Raw genomic sequence first — 15921 nt, 5'->3', positions numbered from 1 at the left:
GACGTAACCCCCTTCCTAGCTTGTATCAGCATAGGAATGACCTTTTCCAAAATACCCTTCCGAGCTAAGATCTGGTGCTCAACCTCCATGCCGTCAAACATAGCCGCGGTAAGTCTTGATAGGCCCCTGTTGCAGAAGGTCCTCGTGAAGAGGAAGAGGCCTCGGATTCTCCAGCAGTAATTCCAGAAGATCCGCCTACCAAGCCCACCTTGGCCAGTCCGGAGCAATGAGGATCACCAGAACACTTGTTCTTTTTTTTATTTGATAATCCTTGGGATGAGTGGAAGTGGAGGGAAAACATACACTGACTGACACACCCACAGAGTTACCAGTGCGTCCACCGCCACTGCCTGTGGGTCTCTCGACCTGGAACAGTACCTGAAAAGTTTCTTGTTGAGGCGGGAGGCCATCATGTCTATTTGAGGTACACCCCATTGGCTTGTCACCTCTGCGAACACCTCTGGGTGGAGGCCCCTTTCTCCTGGATGGAGATCGTGTCTGCTGAGGAAGTCTGGTTCCCAGTTGTCCACTCCAGGAATGAAGATCGCGGATAGCGCCACTATGTGCTTTTCTGCCCAGAGGAGGATTCTTGTTACCTCTGACATTGCCACTCTGCTCTTCGTTCCGCCCTGTCAGTTTATGTAGGACACTGCCGTTATATTGTCCGACTGAACCTGAATGGCCTGATCTTGCAGAAGATGTGCGCTTGTAGAAGGCCGTTGTAAACGGTTCTAAGTTCCAGAATGTTTATCGGAAGGATGGATTCCAGACTTGACCAATTTCCTTGGAAGTTTTCCGCTTGGGTGACTGCTCCCCAACCTCTGAGACTTGCATCCGTGGTTAGAAGGATCCAATTCTGAATCCCAAACCTGCGGTCCTCGAGTAATTGAGAAGTTTGCAGCCACCAGTGGAGTGAAATTCTGTCTTTCGGCGACAGGCATATCCATTGGTGTATGTGAAGATGTGATCCCGACCATTTGTCTAGGAGCTCCAGGACCTCACATGGAATCTTCCGTATGGAAGAGCCTCGCAGGAGGCTACCATCTTCCCCAGAAGGCGAATGCACTAATGAACCGATACCCGGGCTGGCTTCAGGACATCCTGCACCATTGATTGGATCACCAACGCTTTCTCTACTGGTAGAAACACCCTCTGCACTTCCATGTCGAGTATCATCCCCAGGAAGGGCAGTCTCCTTGTCGGTTCCAAATGTGACTTTGGAAGGTTCAGGATCCACCCATGATCCTGGAGCAGTTGATTTGAGAGAGCAATACTCTGCAACAACCTCTCCCTGGATGATGCTTTTATCAGCAGACTGTCCAGATATGGAATTATGTACACTCCTTGCCTGCGGAGGAGTAGCACCACCTCTGCCATGACCTTGGTGAATACTCTCTATGCTGTGGAGAGGCCAGAAGGCAGTGCCTGGAACTGATAGTGACAATCCAGCAGTGCAAATCTGAGATAAGCCTGGTTAGGAGGCCAGATCGGGATGTGAAGGTATGCATCCTTGATATCCAGGGATACCAGGAATTCCCCTTCCTCCAGACCTGAGATCACCACCCTCAGAGTTGAATTCCCTCAAGTAGGGGTTCAATGACTTTAGGTTTAATATCGGCTTTACCAAACCATCCGTTTTCAGTACCACAAACAGGTTTGAGTAATAACCTTTGTGTTTTAGGTGAGGTGGAACTGGAACAATAACATTTGTTTGCACCAATTTTCGAATGGCTTCCTGCAGGATAGCACTTTCTGTCAGCGAAAATGGTAAGCCTGATTTGAAGAATATGTGAGGTGGGAGTTCCTGTAGCCCTGGGTAACAATGTCTGTCACCCAAGGGTCTAGGCATGATGATGCCCAGACGTGACTGAAATCTTTTAGTCTCGCTCCCATCTGCCCGATCTCCAGGCTGGGAGGTCCACTGTCATGCCGAAGATTTTGAGGAAGCAGAAACAGGTTTCTGTTCCTGAGAAGCTGTTAGTGCAGGTTTTTCTGGATTTTTTATCTGACCACCCCTAAAGAAGGTGGAAGAGGATTTGGATTTTTTTAATTTTGCTGTCCGAAAGGACTGCAGTGTAGACGTAGGATAAGATTTCCTAGTCGGTGGTGCTGCTGAGGGGAGAAAGGTTGACTTACCCGCAGTTGCCGTGGAGATCCATGCATCCAATGCGTCTCTAAACAGAGCCTGACCTGTGAAGGGTAGGTTCTCCACACTTTTCTTGGATTCTGTTTCCGCAGTCTACTGGTGTAACCAGAGTCCTCTGCGTGCCGAGACCGCCATGGAAGTAACCCTTGCATTCAGCATGCCAATATCTTTCATGGCCTCCACCATGAAGCCAGCAGAATCCTGTATGTGACGTAAAAACAATTCAATGTCACTCCTATCCATAGTATCTAAGTCCTCTAGTAATGTGCCTGACCACTTTACTATGGCTTTAGAAATCCACGCAAAGCAATAGTGGGCCTTAAAGCCACGCCTGTAACAGTGTACAGTGATTTCAGCGTAGTCTCAATCTTGCGGTCAGCCAGCTCCTTTAAGGCTGTTGAACCAGAGTCAGGTAAAACCACCTTTTTAGACAACCTAGATACAGAAGCGCCTACTATAGGTGGGTTTTCCCACTTCTTTCTATCCTCTTCAGGGAAAGCAATGAGAATTTTTTTAGGGATCTGGAATTTTTTCTCTCGGTTTTCCCAGGATTTTTCAAATATAGAGTTTAACTCCTTAGAAACAGGAAAGGTAAGCGAGGATTTCCTATTTTATGTAAAAGAAGATTCCTCTACTTGTTCAGGTTCCTTCTCAGAAATATGTAAAATATCCCTAATGGCTTCAATCATTAGCTGCACCCCTTTAGCAAGGGCTGCATCACCCCCCTGCATATCCCCATCACCGTCCCCTGTATCAGAGTCGGTATCAGTGTCAACATGCATTATCTGGGCAAGTGTATGTTTTTTCGGGTATATAGGTGGGGTATGCGAGGAAGTAGTGGAAGCTGAATACTTCAAAACCTCTACAGATTTTCTCAAAAAATGCGTAACTTTCTCATTATGTGACACCCTTGATGAAATCTGGGATATCATTCCTCTTAAAGAATCCACTCATGGGGGTTCAGATTCAGAAAGTTGGGAGAGCACATTGCAGTCCTGAGTACATGGAATAGAAACATAGAATTTGATGGCAGATAAGAACCACTTGGCCCATTTAATCTGCCCCTTTTTTTTTATCCTTTAGGCAATCTCAACCCTGTTTGAACCTTAATTCATATGCCTATCCCAAGAATAGACTCTTCAGGAGAAGATACACACTCTTCAGCACATGACACAGAGCTCTTAGACATGGCAATGTGGATATATACACTTACACACACATACAGGAAAATGTCACACAGTTTTCCCCAGAGTACCTTCAGAGAGTCACAGAGTATAAGGAGCCAGCCACACAGCACCCCAGTAGGCAGTTATTATGATAAAAGCCCGGCGCTGACTAACTAACCTTAATAGGGTAATTAGTACTGTTACCACACTCCCTCCCTCCCCCCCCCCCCCCCCCCCTGTCTATAACACCCTGGTAAAGCAGAGGATAGCTGGAGTTATCTGGAGGGCAGCACTCCCTGTCAGCATCTCTTTCCTATGATCTGCAGGTAGAAAATGGTGCTGGTGAGTGCTGGATCCGCTCTGAGAGGAAGCCCTGCCCCTTGCAATGATGTGCGACTTCCCACACTTATTGTTTATACTGGCCTGAGGTGATTGTTGCTAACAGCAGGGATTAGCCCCTGTTAGCTAAGTGACCAGTTTAGGGTGATCCGCGCTGGCTCAGGACGCCCCTCAAAGCACCTACACTGTGTTGCTGAGCCTTCCTGGAGCGCAACCTGTCAGAGCTGCGCTTCCGCCTTTGTGCCGCCATTCCCGCCGGTGACCCGCTAACCGGGCCGCCGGCACTGTACTCACCACTCTTCTTTCTTCTGGCTCTGTTAGGGGTTGTCGGCCGTGCTGTGGGAGTGAGCGGTCGCCTCATGGGCTTGCAATCAGCACCCTCAGTAGCTCAGTGTCCTGTCAGCGGAAATGGAGAACCATTAACTTCAAGAGTTGGTTCCCAAGTCCCATGAAGCAGGGAGGCTGTAGCCAGCAGCCTTTCTGTACCTAACAACTCTTAGAAAACAACAAAACTAGAAAAACTCCTAGGAGCTACCCTAGCTGTGACCAGCTCCCCCGGGCATATTTTCTAAACTGAGTCTGGTAGGAGGGGCATAGAGGGAGGGGCCAGCCCACACTATTAAACTGTTAAAGTGCCAGTGGCTCCCAAAGGACCCATCTATACCCTATGGTACAAAATGGACCCCAGCATCCTCTAGGACGTAAGAGAAAAAAGGCAATTTTGATGCCCTTGTACAAACTGGCTTTATTTTACCTAAGTTGCCCCTCCTCCAGTGTGTACTCCGAAAGAGTGTTTAGTGCAGCCAGTAACCTTGTCAGCGATCGGTGTAGGAGGTTACTTCCACAAAATGTGGAGATGATGATGTTCATCAAAATGAATAAATTCCTCTAGGAAGACCTTTACCAGCATTTGCCTCCAGAAAGTACACATGGACCTGTGATGGTGGATTCCAGTTGGGACGACTTAATACTCTGTGAGGAGGATGTACACACTGAAAGGGGTGATGAATCGGAGGATGAGGATGAGGTCGACATCTTGCCTCTGTAGAGCCAGTTTGTGCAAGGAGAGATTGATTGCTTCTTTTTTTAAGCCACAGTCATGTGGCAGGCCCTGTCGCTGAAATGATTGGTTTGTTAAAGTGTGCATGTCCTGTTTATACAACATAAGGGTGGGTGGGAGGGCCCAAGGACAACTCCATCTTGCACTTCTCTTTCTTCTTTTCATCATTTGCTGTTTGGGGACTAATTTTTTTAAAGAGCCATCCTGTCTGACACTGCCATACAACTCCAGGGGTACTGCCGAATAAGTCCAGTCCAGTGGTGCTGTCTTGTGCTGCTATAAGTCCAGTGGTGGTCTCCTGTGCTGTATATTATTTACTACAAATAAAAGGCTTATATACATTAATTATCCAAATAATTTTTACAGGGTTTGCCCTGTGTGGTGTAGGGGTACGCTCGCCTGCTGCATATTATTATAATAGCTCCAAATAAAGTGGTTATTATTATCCAAATTAATTTTACAGGCTTTGCTGTGTGTGTGTGTGTGTGTGTGTGTGTGTGTGTGTGTGTGTGTGTGTGTGGTTTAGGGGTACGCTCTCCTGTGCCACCAATATTGTGCACGTATTACATCTGCCCAAATCCAGCATGTCCCATGTTGTTTGTGCCGCACACTTGTGTTGCTTAGCTTAGTCATACAGCTACCTCATTGCACCCCTTTTACTTCTTTGCATGATATTCTGTTTGGGGCATATTTTCTAAATCTGCCATCCTATCTGACACTGCACTGCCACTCCTAGATGGGCCAGGTGTTTGTGCCGCACACTTGTGTCGCTTAGCTTAGTCATACTGCCACCTTGGTGCAACCCTTTTGCCTAAAAACAAATATTGTCAGGTGTGGTGTTCAGAATAGACTGGAAATGAGTGGAAATTAATGTTATTGAGGTTAATAATACCGTAGGATCAAAATTACCAACAAATTCTTTGATTTTAGCTGTTTTTATGTTTTTTTCAAAAATCATCCAGATCCAAAACCAAAACCCGAAAGGGTGGTTTTGGCAAAACCAATCCAGATCCAAAACACGAGCATGGAACCAGAACCAAAACAAAAACACAAAAGTGCCTGCTGCACATCTATAATAGTGATATTGAATTGATATAGGAATGTGATGAGTGCTTATGTCAAGAAAATGGCCTAGGCAGAAGGATGAGAAAACCCTCAGTAGTGAAGAGGTTAAGATCTCTGAAATGCTTGTAGAGTTCTGCAAATAAAGTTTCATAGAAAGACAGAAATGGCTGCACCTAAACTATTGATAATAGAGATTAAATTAAAATACTGTAGCAAATGGTTATGTATTTATCCCTTCAGTTTTCTTCATTATAAAAAAGAATAAAAAGAAAAAGAAATAAAAAAAAAGCATTACAAAAGTTATCTAGACTAGTATTGGAGATAATCAGCAACGTGGCCCGAAAAAAAAAAAACAGGTGTGCAAAGCTGGATGAATCTCAAAATTCTGCAGGAAAGAACAGTGGCCCTCATTCCGAGTCGTTCGCTCGTTCTTTTTTTTCGCATCGCAGTGAAAATCAGCTTAGAGCGCATGCGCAATGTTCGCACTGCGACTGCGCTAAGTAATTCTGCTATGAAGAAAGGATTTTTACTCACGGCTTTTTGTTTGCACCGGCGAACGTAGTGTGATTGACAGGAAATGGGTGTTACTGGGCGGAAACACGGCGTTTTATGGGCGTGTGGCTGAAAACGCTACCGTTTCCGGAAAAAACGCAGGAGTGGCCGGAGAAACGGGGGAGTGTCTGGGCGAACGCTGGGAGTGTTTGTGACGTCAAACCAGGAACGACAAGCACTGAACTGATCGCACAGGCAGAGTAAGTCTGGAGCTACTCTAAAACTGCTAAGTTTTTTTTGTTCGCAATATTGCGTAAACTTCGTTCGCACTTTTAAGATGCTAAGATACACTCCCAGTAGGCGTAGACTAAGCGTGTGTAACTCTGCTAAATTCGCCTTGCGACCGATCAACTCGGAATGAGGGCCAGTGGTATAAATCCCAGATTGCAGCCTGCAGAAAACAGTAATGTAGGCATATGGTGTAAATCAGGAGATATGGCTTGACAGTGTTAGCAGCAGATGCTAATGTTACAGGGCAAAATATTGCACATTACTAAAGTATCAAATGAATTGGATGGCACAGTATTATAAGCTGCATTTACCATAAAAAATATTTTTAAATACAAGTGCAAAACAAAATAAAAGTAATAGCTACAAATAAATACAAATATCGCCTTAAAAAATGTCACTGTTTTCATGGATCAATTGCAAATATCTAATAAATAATGTAAATGGATCACAGCAGCAACACCAATAAACAGTAATAGTATCAGTGTGAGAGATCAAGCCAATTAGAAACAGCTGGTGTCCATCATCATTGTGTATTTTAAACTAGGAGTTAAGCGCCCAACAGAAATACACCACCTTGCATCTTAGTTGTGGTCAGCAAGGGAGGCATTTGCATGAACATGTCCTTACTATACATTATCTGTTCCATTTAAGTGTAGAGAGGAGACAAAGCAAAATGCATCTGAATCTATAAAGACATACATGTACAAGAATATTTTGTGCATATGCATACCTTCCAACTTTACATGGCTCCGAGGAGTGATTTTAGGGGTCGTGGCATCTCAGCTAGAGGGCGTGGCCCACGATTGCTGCACTTCCTGCGAGGCCACACCCTGTTTTTGCCACTGTGGGAGCTGCTAGCATGCACCCTGTCCCTCTCTCCCAGCGAACAGATGTTGTGCGCGTGTGCACAGCAACTATGCACCCTGAGTGAGAGCGGGTCTTCAAACTGCCCCCCCCCCCTCCCCCACTGTTGGACACTGTGACCTGCAGGTGGGACAGCGGGACAGTCCCAGAAAAATGGGACTGTCCCGCTAAAATCAGGACAGTTGGGTGGTATGTATATGTACAGTACATCACGAAAAAGTGCGTTATATCATATGTCAAACAAATTCATCTACAACACAATCTATATTATCCAATTTTTATTTTTTTATTTATCAGATTTAGCTTAGCAGTTTCTTAACAAAATTAGATCAGCTTAACAAAATTTAGAGAGACTTTTTGCTTACCATTTTTGTATCACTCGAGAAACCAATGGCCACATAACCTGATGTTGCACCACTCATTTCAAATACGTAACCATTGCTAGAGGGAGCTGCTGACATGAACAGACAATTGTTGTCACTGGGGCTGCAGCTGTCTGGACTAGTAAAGCATTTTTTCTGAGACCCACATGTGGTATTAGACATCTGTAGCTGTAAGGAGAATATTGTTATTAGTCTTTGTCTCACTCAATACAGATCACATTCATATGTACTGTATACAATTTAATGTCATACAGAACATGCCATGCAAATTGGACTGTGTACTATTTACAGACTTACTGCAACTATGATGTCACTCTGCACACCAGTCCAGAAGGTGGAGTAACTACTCAAAACGGTTGCTCTGAAAATAAAGAAAGTGGTTTACAGTATATTGCTTCAGTATTATTATTTTTGATTATAAGTAGAGATGTGCACAGACCCCCATGTTTTGTTTTGATTTTGCTTCTAAATCTACAGTGTGTTTGGCAAAATTGCCCTTACTTGTTTTGGTTTTGGATTTCATGAAAAAATTGATAAAGACAGCTAAAATCATGTAATTTGGACCTGTCTATAGTATTATTAACATCAATACCATTGAATCCAGTCAATTTTGACCACCTCAAAGATCACAATAATTTTTTCGCCAAAGGCTGCAGTGTGCTGGCTGGCTAAACTAAGGGACAGAGTAGTGGTACAAACACATGGCAGTTTAAAAGAACATAGCACATGGGATCAGTACGAAATCCCGCCGGACGGGATCCCGGCGGTTGGAATCCAGACACCGGAATCCCGACAGCGCGCAACGCAGCCACTTGCGGGCACACTAATTTATTCTCCCTCTATGGGTGTCGTGGACATCCACAGAGGGAGAATATGTCAGGATTGTGCCGGTTGGGATTCCGGTGTTGGTATTCCGACCGCCGGGATTCCGTCCGGCGGGATCTTGAGCGCATCCCTAGCATATCTATGAAACATAGTCTCACAGCAGTGAAGGACAGGATGGCAGTTGCATAAGCTATATAACCCTTCAGAAATTTTTATTAATAATGAACTAATAGTATAAAATTAAAATCCTAGTAGAAAATATATTTACAACACACTTCTCCAATCAGCAAATCACAGGCCTCCGGCCAATAAAAGTAACTTGAGGAGGCATACTGAAGGTAAAATCTTGATAAAAAGTCAAATACGAAGGAAACCAAGGAAAAAATATTTTGTTTAAAAAAGTACCCAAATGTGAAATTATAAAGACACTGGGCGGTATTCAATTCTTTTCACCCCCTTCCACACCTGTTCTGTTTCTGCTGATGGCAAGGCTCCCTAACCCCCTAACCCTTTATGCAGCTAAACCTGATTACTATGGGTGTGATATGCGCAAGAATGGGGATCACTTTAGAAGGGAGATTGGGCGTGATATATCAATTGAACACCACCCACTGAATCCAACCAGCATATCACAGCCCTCGGGACAATTGACACTGATAATTTTAGAGAGTAGAAGGTTGAAATTGATAAATAAGATAAATAAGTAACAAGCTTCTCCAAGCAGCAAAGCAGAGGCCTTTAAAATGTAATCATGCAGATACAAGGTACCGAACCTAAACCCTGTGACAAGTAACTGTCAAGAAAGGGACGTATGCTCAACCTCTAGAAAAGAATTCATCAGCTGGAGCAGATACTGTACTTCAACATCTACTAAAAGCATGAGCAACTCGATCTGTACTCATCATAGTCAATTGGGGGTGTGATTGGGGAGTATAAGACATCTGTAGCATTTGTAGAACCAGTAGAACCAAGAACTTTGTTGTTTGTTCTACTGGTTCTACAAATGCAATGGCAAATGTCAGGATTTGGGTAAAACAGATTCCACACTGAAGAAGTAGTGTTTTTTAGTTTGTTTGTTTGTTAGTTTTCCCTGGGCAAAAGACCAAACAATGTCTTTATTCTTCTCACTGGCAAGGTCTGCTGCCACTGGTGTATGATTTACTTTGACACAGACATCATCCTCGTGAATTATATCAATTTGTTCTTGATACCTACTGTACATATACACACACATAGCAAGGTAGAAATACCTTTATCCTGCGCTGAAATAAGTGCTATCTAAGCTGCACCCCTCAAGAGGTAATAATATGGTTCAAAGGGGGCGCTATTATTCTATGGATTGAGCAGTAATATATATTCAGCTCTTCCTCTACCGCTTAATTCATAGAGGAAGAGCCTGAATCCACATAGACTGTTTTTATGGTGAATTTGCCTGAATTTTACATTGTCCAAGTTTTATTTTGCCACCTTAAGTCTTTACTTTAACACATCGGTGTATACAATTAGACATATAAAAGGTGTGCTTTCTGCATAAAAAGACCATTGTGATCTTGAGGTAATTGAGGAAATTATTGATCCATTCCTTGCTGATATTTCCTGAATTTTAGAAGATTTATGTATGTTGTACTAGCTTTTCTACCATTCTTCACAATTAGAGTTTCTAATTTTCACGGTTGCAAAGATGAGTGTCAAAAATTTGGCAAATCTATAGAGATGTAAATTTGAGATGTCTTAGTGTAAGTAAATATTAATCCATGGTTCTTGACGTTACCTGAGGAGCACCCGTAGCAGATAAGATAAAAAGTGACAGTACCATTTTTGTAGTTTATTATATTCTACACACTGGAGGTGTAATCCAAATTTTGACCCAATTGTCACGCAACACAAGACACGCATCGGTAATGTAATTATGACAACCCCCTTTTCACCTCCTTAGGGGAGGTTTATTAGAATTCTAATTACGTCGTTTTCTCATCTCCCACCTGCAGAATACCTGTTAAATTTCATCTTCCTAACATATCAGGAAGTAAGAGAATTAGTGATCAGTGTGTGAGGGCTCTCGCATATAACCTTCAAAGTAAAGCATAACTCCTGAAGAAGTCTTGTCAGATGAAATGCGTAGGTTGAAGTTTTTTAAGATTCACTGAGCAAGCAACTGAAAAAAAATCATGTCCCTAAAAGGGTGAATTTAATTTGTGCAAAACTGAAACATTTTTGACGAACTGCCAATTGGTATACGAGATTACACTCTGTAAAAGTACTATTTTTTAATAAATTGTAGTTTTACAGTTTTTCTTAATTGTTTAAAAGTGTCTATAATAAAAAATGTATTAATCGTATGAGCATTTGATACAGACAACTGAGCAAGTGAACCAAGTAATTGGATAAAATCTATTACCATCTTTCAATCTACTATATAATAGCCCAGCTCTGTGACTTTGTGCCTGTGTGTATAACGCATCTCTCATTGGGTTAGTGGCAGGTCTATCACACCCAATCCACAGCTGATTGGGCAAGAAACGCCCTGCCCTTTGCCTGCTGTGTTTTCACAGAGCAGGATTAGCAATGGGACTGATGGAGCTGCAGCTCAAGCCCCACACCCGAAAATAGTCCCACTGCATCTGCAGCAACAAACCCTCCAACAATTTACACATAAACATTGATAAAAATTCGAAAAGGGGGCGTAGCCACGGGTAAAGCCGCGTGGCCACGCCCCTTTTCCCATACTTTCAATGGAAGCTTGGAGAGTCAATAATCGGTACAGACCATAAAAAAAGGGACTGTACCTGCCAAAAATGTGCAGCTGGAAGCATAGGTGTGCGCAGGGGGGGGTGCCTGGTGCGCACAGGCACCCCCTAATGTCTGGCACCCCAATCTCACATGCCTGATGCAGCGATTGCCGAGCAGGCTGATTACTGTCCCCTCTGCGCTGCACCCTGCAGGACTGCATTACTGACCGGACGCCTGGGTTAATCAAGGGTGCCACTGCCACTGGCTTTCAAATTCCCAGCTCCACCTCCATGTACAAAAACAGTGTGATGTGATGTGATTACGTCATGCTGCTCGCACGTCCATCCCACACATGCCCACCTCTCTCCTTCTATGCTATGCCAACGCCAGCCACTGATGAGGAGCAGCATGCAGCCAGCGTTCCTCTTAGGAAGACAAATTCAATACTGGCAGACGGCTGGCAGCAGCTTTGACACGTCACTCGTTTTTTCCAGCAGCAGCAGTAACTAGTCTGCGACTGTCAGTGTCAGTGAGTGACTGACTTGTAAGTAAGCTGCTGCAGCTTGCAGGGGAAAGAGAGGGGGTCCCAGACCAGGCTGAGGAGGACCACTGTAATTGCATGAGTGCCATCAGGGGTGTTTGGTGCACACCACAACATCTGACAATGCATCTGCTTTATTAGGATTGGTACAAAGGTGGATATTTTATATGCGTTGACCATCAATAGATGGTGCTAGACACACCCCTCTGACGGTGCACCCCCTAATAAAATGTGCTGCGCACGCCAGTGGCTGGAAGATATGTCACTGCATCTGCATCAAGTCTCTGCACTGTAGATAAGGGGGAAAATCCTTTTACTGCAGCGTCGTATGTCCTGCTGCCAGTCCGCCTGCCCCCTCCGCCATCAACAATCCCCACTCCCTAGCCGAAGCGCAGGTGGAACAAAAGCTGCTGCGAACACCGGCATACATGTGTGTGAAAGCAGCGCAGCGGAAGGCTTTCATAGCCCTCCTTGCGCCGCATACTCTCTGAGCCCCGGATCCTCTCTGCGTGTGATGTCACAGAACTGCCTCACCACCACAGCCGCGCCCAGATCCCCAGAGGCCCTGACTTCGCAACACAGCACCTGGGCTGCCGGCCTGGAAGCCCCGAGATGGCTAATGTAACGGATAGAGTGGGTGATATCGCGGAGGGTAATGTCTGGACGCTGAATCAATGTAAAAGGTGAAAGTACTGTGCAGTGCAGTGGGTGTGCAGTCAGGGCCGGTGCTAGGGTGTTCGGCGCCCCCCTGCAAACTATACAAAGGCACAGCGCACATAATACTCCCTGTAGTTGAGACACTTACACATGTAACGCCCCCTGTAGCAGTGACGCTTACACAAGTAACGCCCCCTGTACCAGTGACGCTTACACACGTAATGCCCCCTGTACCAGTGGCGCTTACACATGTAACGCCCCCCCCTGTACCAGTGACACTTACACACGTAACGCCCCCTGTAGCAGTGACGCTTACACACGTAACGCCCTCTGTACCAGTGCCGCTTACACACGTAATGCCCCCTGTAGCAGTGATGCTTACACACGTAACGCCCTCTGTACCAGTGCCGCTAAGACACGTAACGCCCCTGTATCTGTGCCGCTTAGACACGTAACAGCACCTGTACCAGTGATGCTTACACACGTAACGCCCCCCCTGTACCAGTGATGCTTACACGCGTAATGCCGCCTGTACCAGTGCCGCTTACACATGTAACGCCCCCCGTAGCAGTGACGCTTACACATGTAACGCCCCCTGTACCAGTGCCGCTTACACACGTAATGCCCTCTGTACCAGTGCCGCTTAGACACGTAATGCCCCTGTATCTGTGCCGCTTAGACATGTAACGCCCCCTGTACCAGTGCCGCTTAGTCACGTAATGCCCCCTGTACCAGTGATGCTTACACACGTAATGCCCCCCTGTACCAGTGATGCTTACACACGTAATGCCCCGTAAACTACAGCTCCCAGCAGCCCTTAGGTCCAAAGCATTCCGGCCCATAGGGCTCCTGGGAGCTGTAGTTTATTGAGTGCATCTTCTTCCCTGTAAAGCGGCGCGTTGGGACACCGGCGCTAACAATAGTGACTGGCTGCTGTGCGAGTCTCTGGGAGAGCCACTGCCAAAGGGAGGACAGCAGCTTAGCTGCTGACAGGAGGAGAAGCAGGATAAGCATTACCCGCCCCTCCCTCACTCACAGTACCTCCGGGCCCCATCCGCAGCACCCCCACACCCCCCCTCCAGCACCCGCGGTAGCTCCGGACCCCCTCCCCCACCCGCAGCAACCCCGCACCCGCCCCTCCCGTCGCACCACCGCATTCGCCCTACCCCCACCCGGTGCACCCCCGCAACAGCTCCTCCCCGACCCGCGGTGGCTCCGGACCCCACCTGCAGCACCATGTCCACCCCTCCCCCTCCCGCGGCACCCCCGGATCCCATCCGCGTCTTCCCTGCACACTCCACTCCCCCAACCAAAGCACCTACTAGGTGATTCATCAGGCCCTGCGTGCACTGTTCACACTATTGCAAGGGGCTTCTCACCCCTTAACCATCGCATGCTCTATGTCCGTGCAATTTTTAACCACTCACACAATTATGATTGGAGGCAATACTCCATTTAATAAAAATATTGCAGGCCACAAGGGTGTGCAAGGGTTAAGGGGGCGAAGCCCCTTACGACGGTGTGAAGAGCGCACGTAGGGCGCAATGAATCACCTAGTTTAATATAAAAGACTTAAGAAAATAGCGCCCCCTTCAAACTTTGTAAACTATATAAATAGATATATATATATATATATATATACACACACACACACACACACACACACACACACACACACACACACACATACATATTTGTGGGTGGCAAAAGTATGTGAACCTTTAGGCTTAGCAGATATATTGAAGGTTGTAATTAGAGTCTGGTATAATATTTTCACTCTATGGAATGACAATCAGGTGTGAACGGACAACCTTCCTTTTAAAAAAACAGTTCGCTGCATAGCGATCAGTGAAAAAAATGGCTAATCTGCGCATGCACCGCAATGCGCACGCATGTCGTACGGGTACGAAGTCCTTTGTGGTTTTGCACTGGTTCGAGCAACGATTCCAATCGCACAGCCGAACGCAAGGAGATTGACAGAGACAGGGCATTTATGGGTGGCAACTGACCATTTTCTAGGAGTATTTGGAAAAACACAGGCGTGGCCGGGTGTTTACTCGGCAGGTATCTGATGTCATTACCGTGTCACTCGTCGCAGAAATCATAGCACAGGATAAGTAACTACAGGGCTGGTCTTGTTTTGCACAAAACGTGTTTGCAAGCGCTCGGCTGCACAGGCGTTCGCACTCCTGCAAAGCGAAAATACACTCCCAGTGGGCGGCGACTATGCGTTTGCATGGCTCCTAAAAACTGCTAGCGAGCGATCAACTCGGAATGACCCCCTAAGTCTGATGTTCACAACGCATGTGTGTGGAAGTGATTTCTGAGGACCTCAGAAGAAGAGTTGTTGATGCTCATCATGCTGGTAAAGGTTACAAAACCATCTTTAACATTCACAGTCAAACAGACTGTGTACAAATGGAGTAAATTCCAGACCATTATTTACCCTCCCCAGGAGTGGTCGACAAACAAAGATCACACCAAGAGCAAGGTGTCTAATAGTTTGCAAGGTCACAAAGGAGCCCAAGGTTACCACTAAGCAACCGAAGGCCTCTCTCACATTAGCTAATGTAAAACACTAAACAACAACGGTGTGCATTGCAAGATTGCAAGGAGAAAGCCACTGCTCTCCAAAAAGAACATTGCTGTCCATCTGCAGTTTGCTAAAGATCACCTGGACAAGCCAGAAGGCTATTGGAACAATGTTTTGTTGATAGATGAGTCCAAAATATACCAGAAAGCAAAGGATTACATGCTTTTTCCAGTCACAGGTATGTGATACTGGATCATTTGATCAATGAGCATATCTAATTATTTTGTCTCATTTGTTTGATTTGGTTCTCTTTATCTACCTTTAGTACTTGTGTGAGAATCTGAGGTACTTTTCAGCCAAATTTCAGCAGAAAAGGGTTCACAAACTTTCAGTTACCACTGTGTGTGGTAGCGCACATGTGTGTGTGTGTGTTACCGCGCATGTGTTTGTGTATGCATGTGTGATATACAGTGTGTATATATATATATATATATATATATATATACACACACACATATAGAATTTTTATTAACCATACAGGGGCCTAAGTGCCAGCAAAATGGGCATCAATTGCAAAAAGCTACCAAACTCCAAAAAAAAACAACACACCACATGGTATTTATCGGTGACTTGAGCATCTCCGTATCAGCTGCATGTTCAGGTTTATAATCAGTTATTAGCGTGTACTGTATGTGCGCCTGCCCTTTATCACATGCAAAATATCACTACTCACTTGCACTTTATTTTTTATTGTGGTACTGACACTTTAAGGCAGGCATGTCCAAACTGCGGCCCTCCAGCTGTTGTGAAACTACATATCCCAGCATGC

At 45.4% G+C, this 15921-nt stretch overlaps 1 protein-coding gene across 4 annotated transcripts in view; it reads right to left on the bottom strand.

Annotated features, from left to right (window-relative positions):
* Nucleotides 1–15921, bottom strand: part of LOC134957844 (putative ferric-chelate reductase 1) — a 265125-nt gene that overhangs the window by 119876 nt on the left and 129328 nt on the right. For all 4 annotated transcript variants that reach the window (XM_063940058.1, XM_063940057.1, XM_063940060.1 and 1 more), the window contains 2 exons: nt 8104–8167; nt 7789–7974 (listed from right to left, as the gene is read on the bottom strand). In XM_063940058.1, coding sequence (XP_063796128.1) covers nt 7789–7974; nt 8104–8167 — 250 coding nt within the window. The remainder of the gene's footprint in view (nt 1–7788; nt 7975–8103; nt 8168–15921) is intronic.

Source organism: Pseudophryne corroboree, chromosome 9, assembly GCF_028390025.1.
Source record: "Pseudophryne corroboree isolate aPseCor3 chromosome 9, aPseCor3.hap2, whole genome shotgun sequence".
Taxonomy (NCBI): domain Eukaryota; kingdom Metazoa; phylum Chordata; class Amphibia; order Anura; family Myobatrachidae; genus Pseudophryne; species Pseudophryne corroboree.
This window is presented reverse-complemented; position numbering and strand designations above follow the sequence as displayed.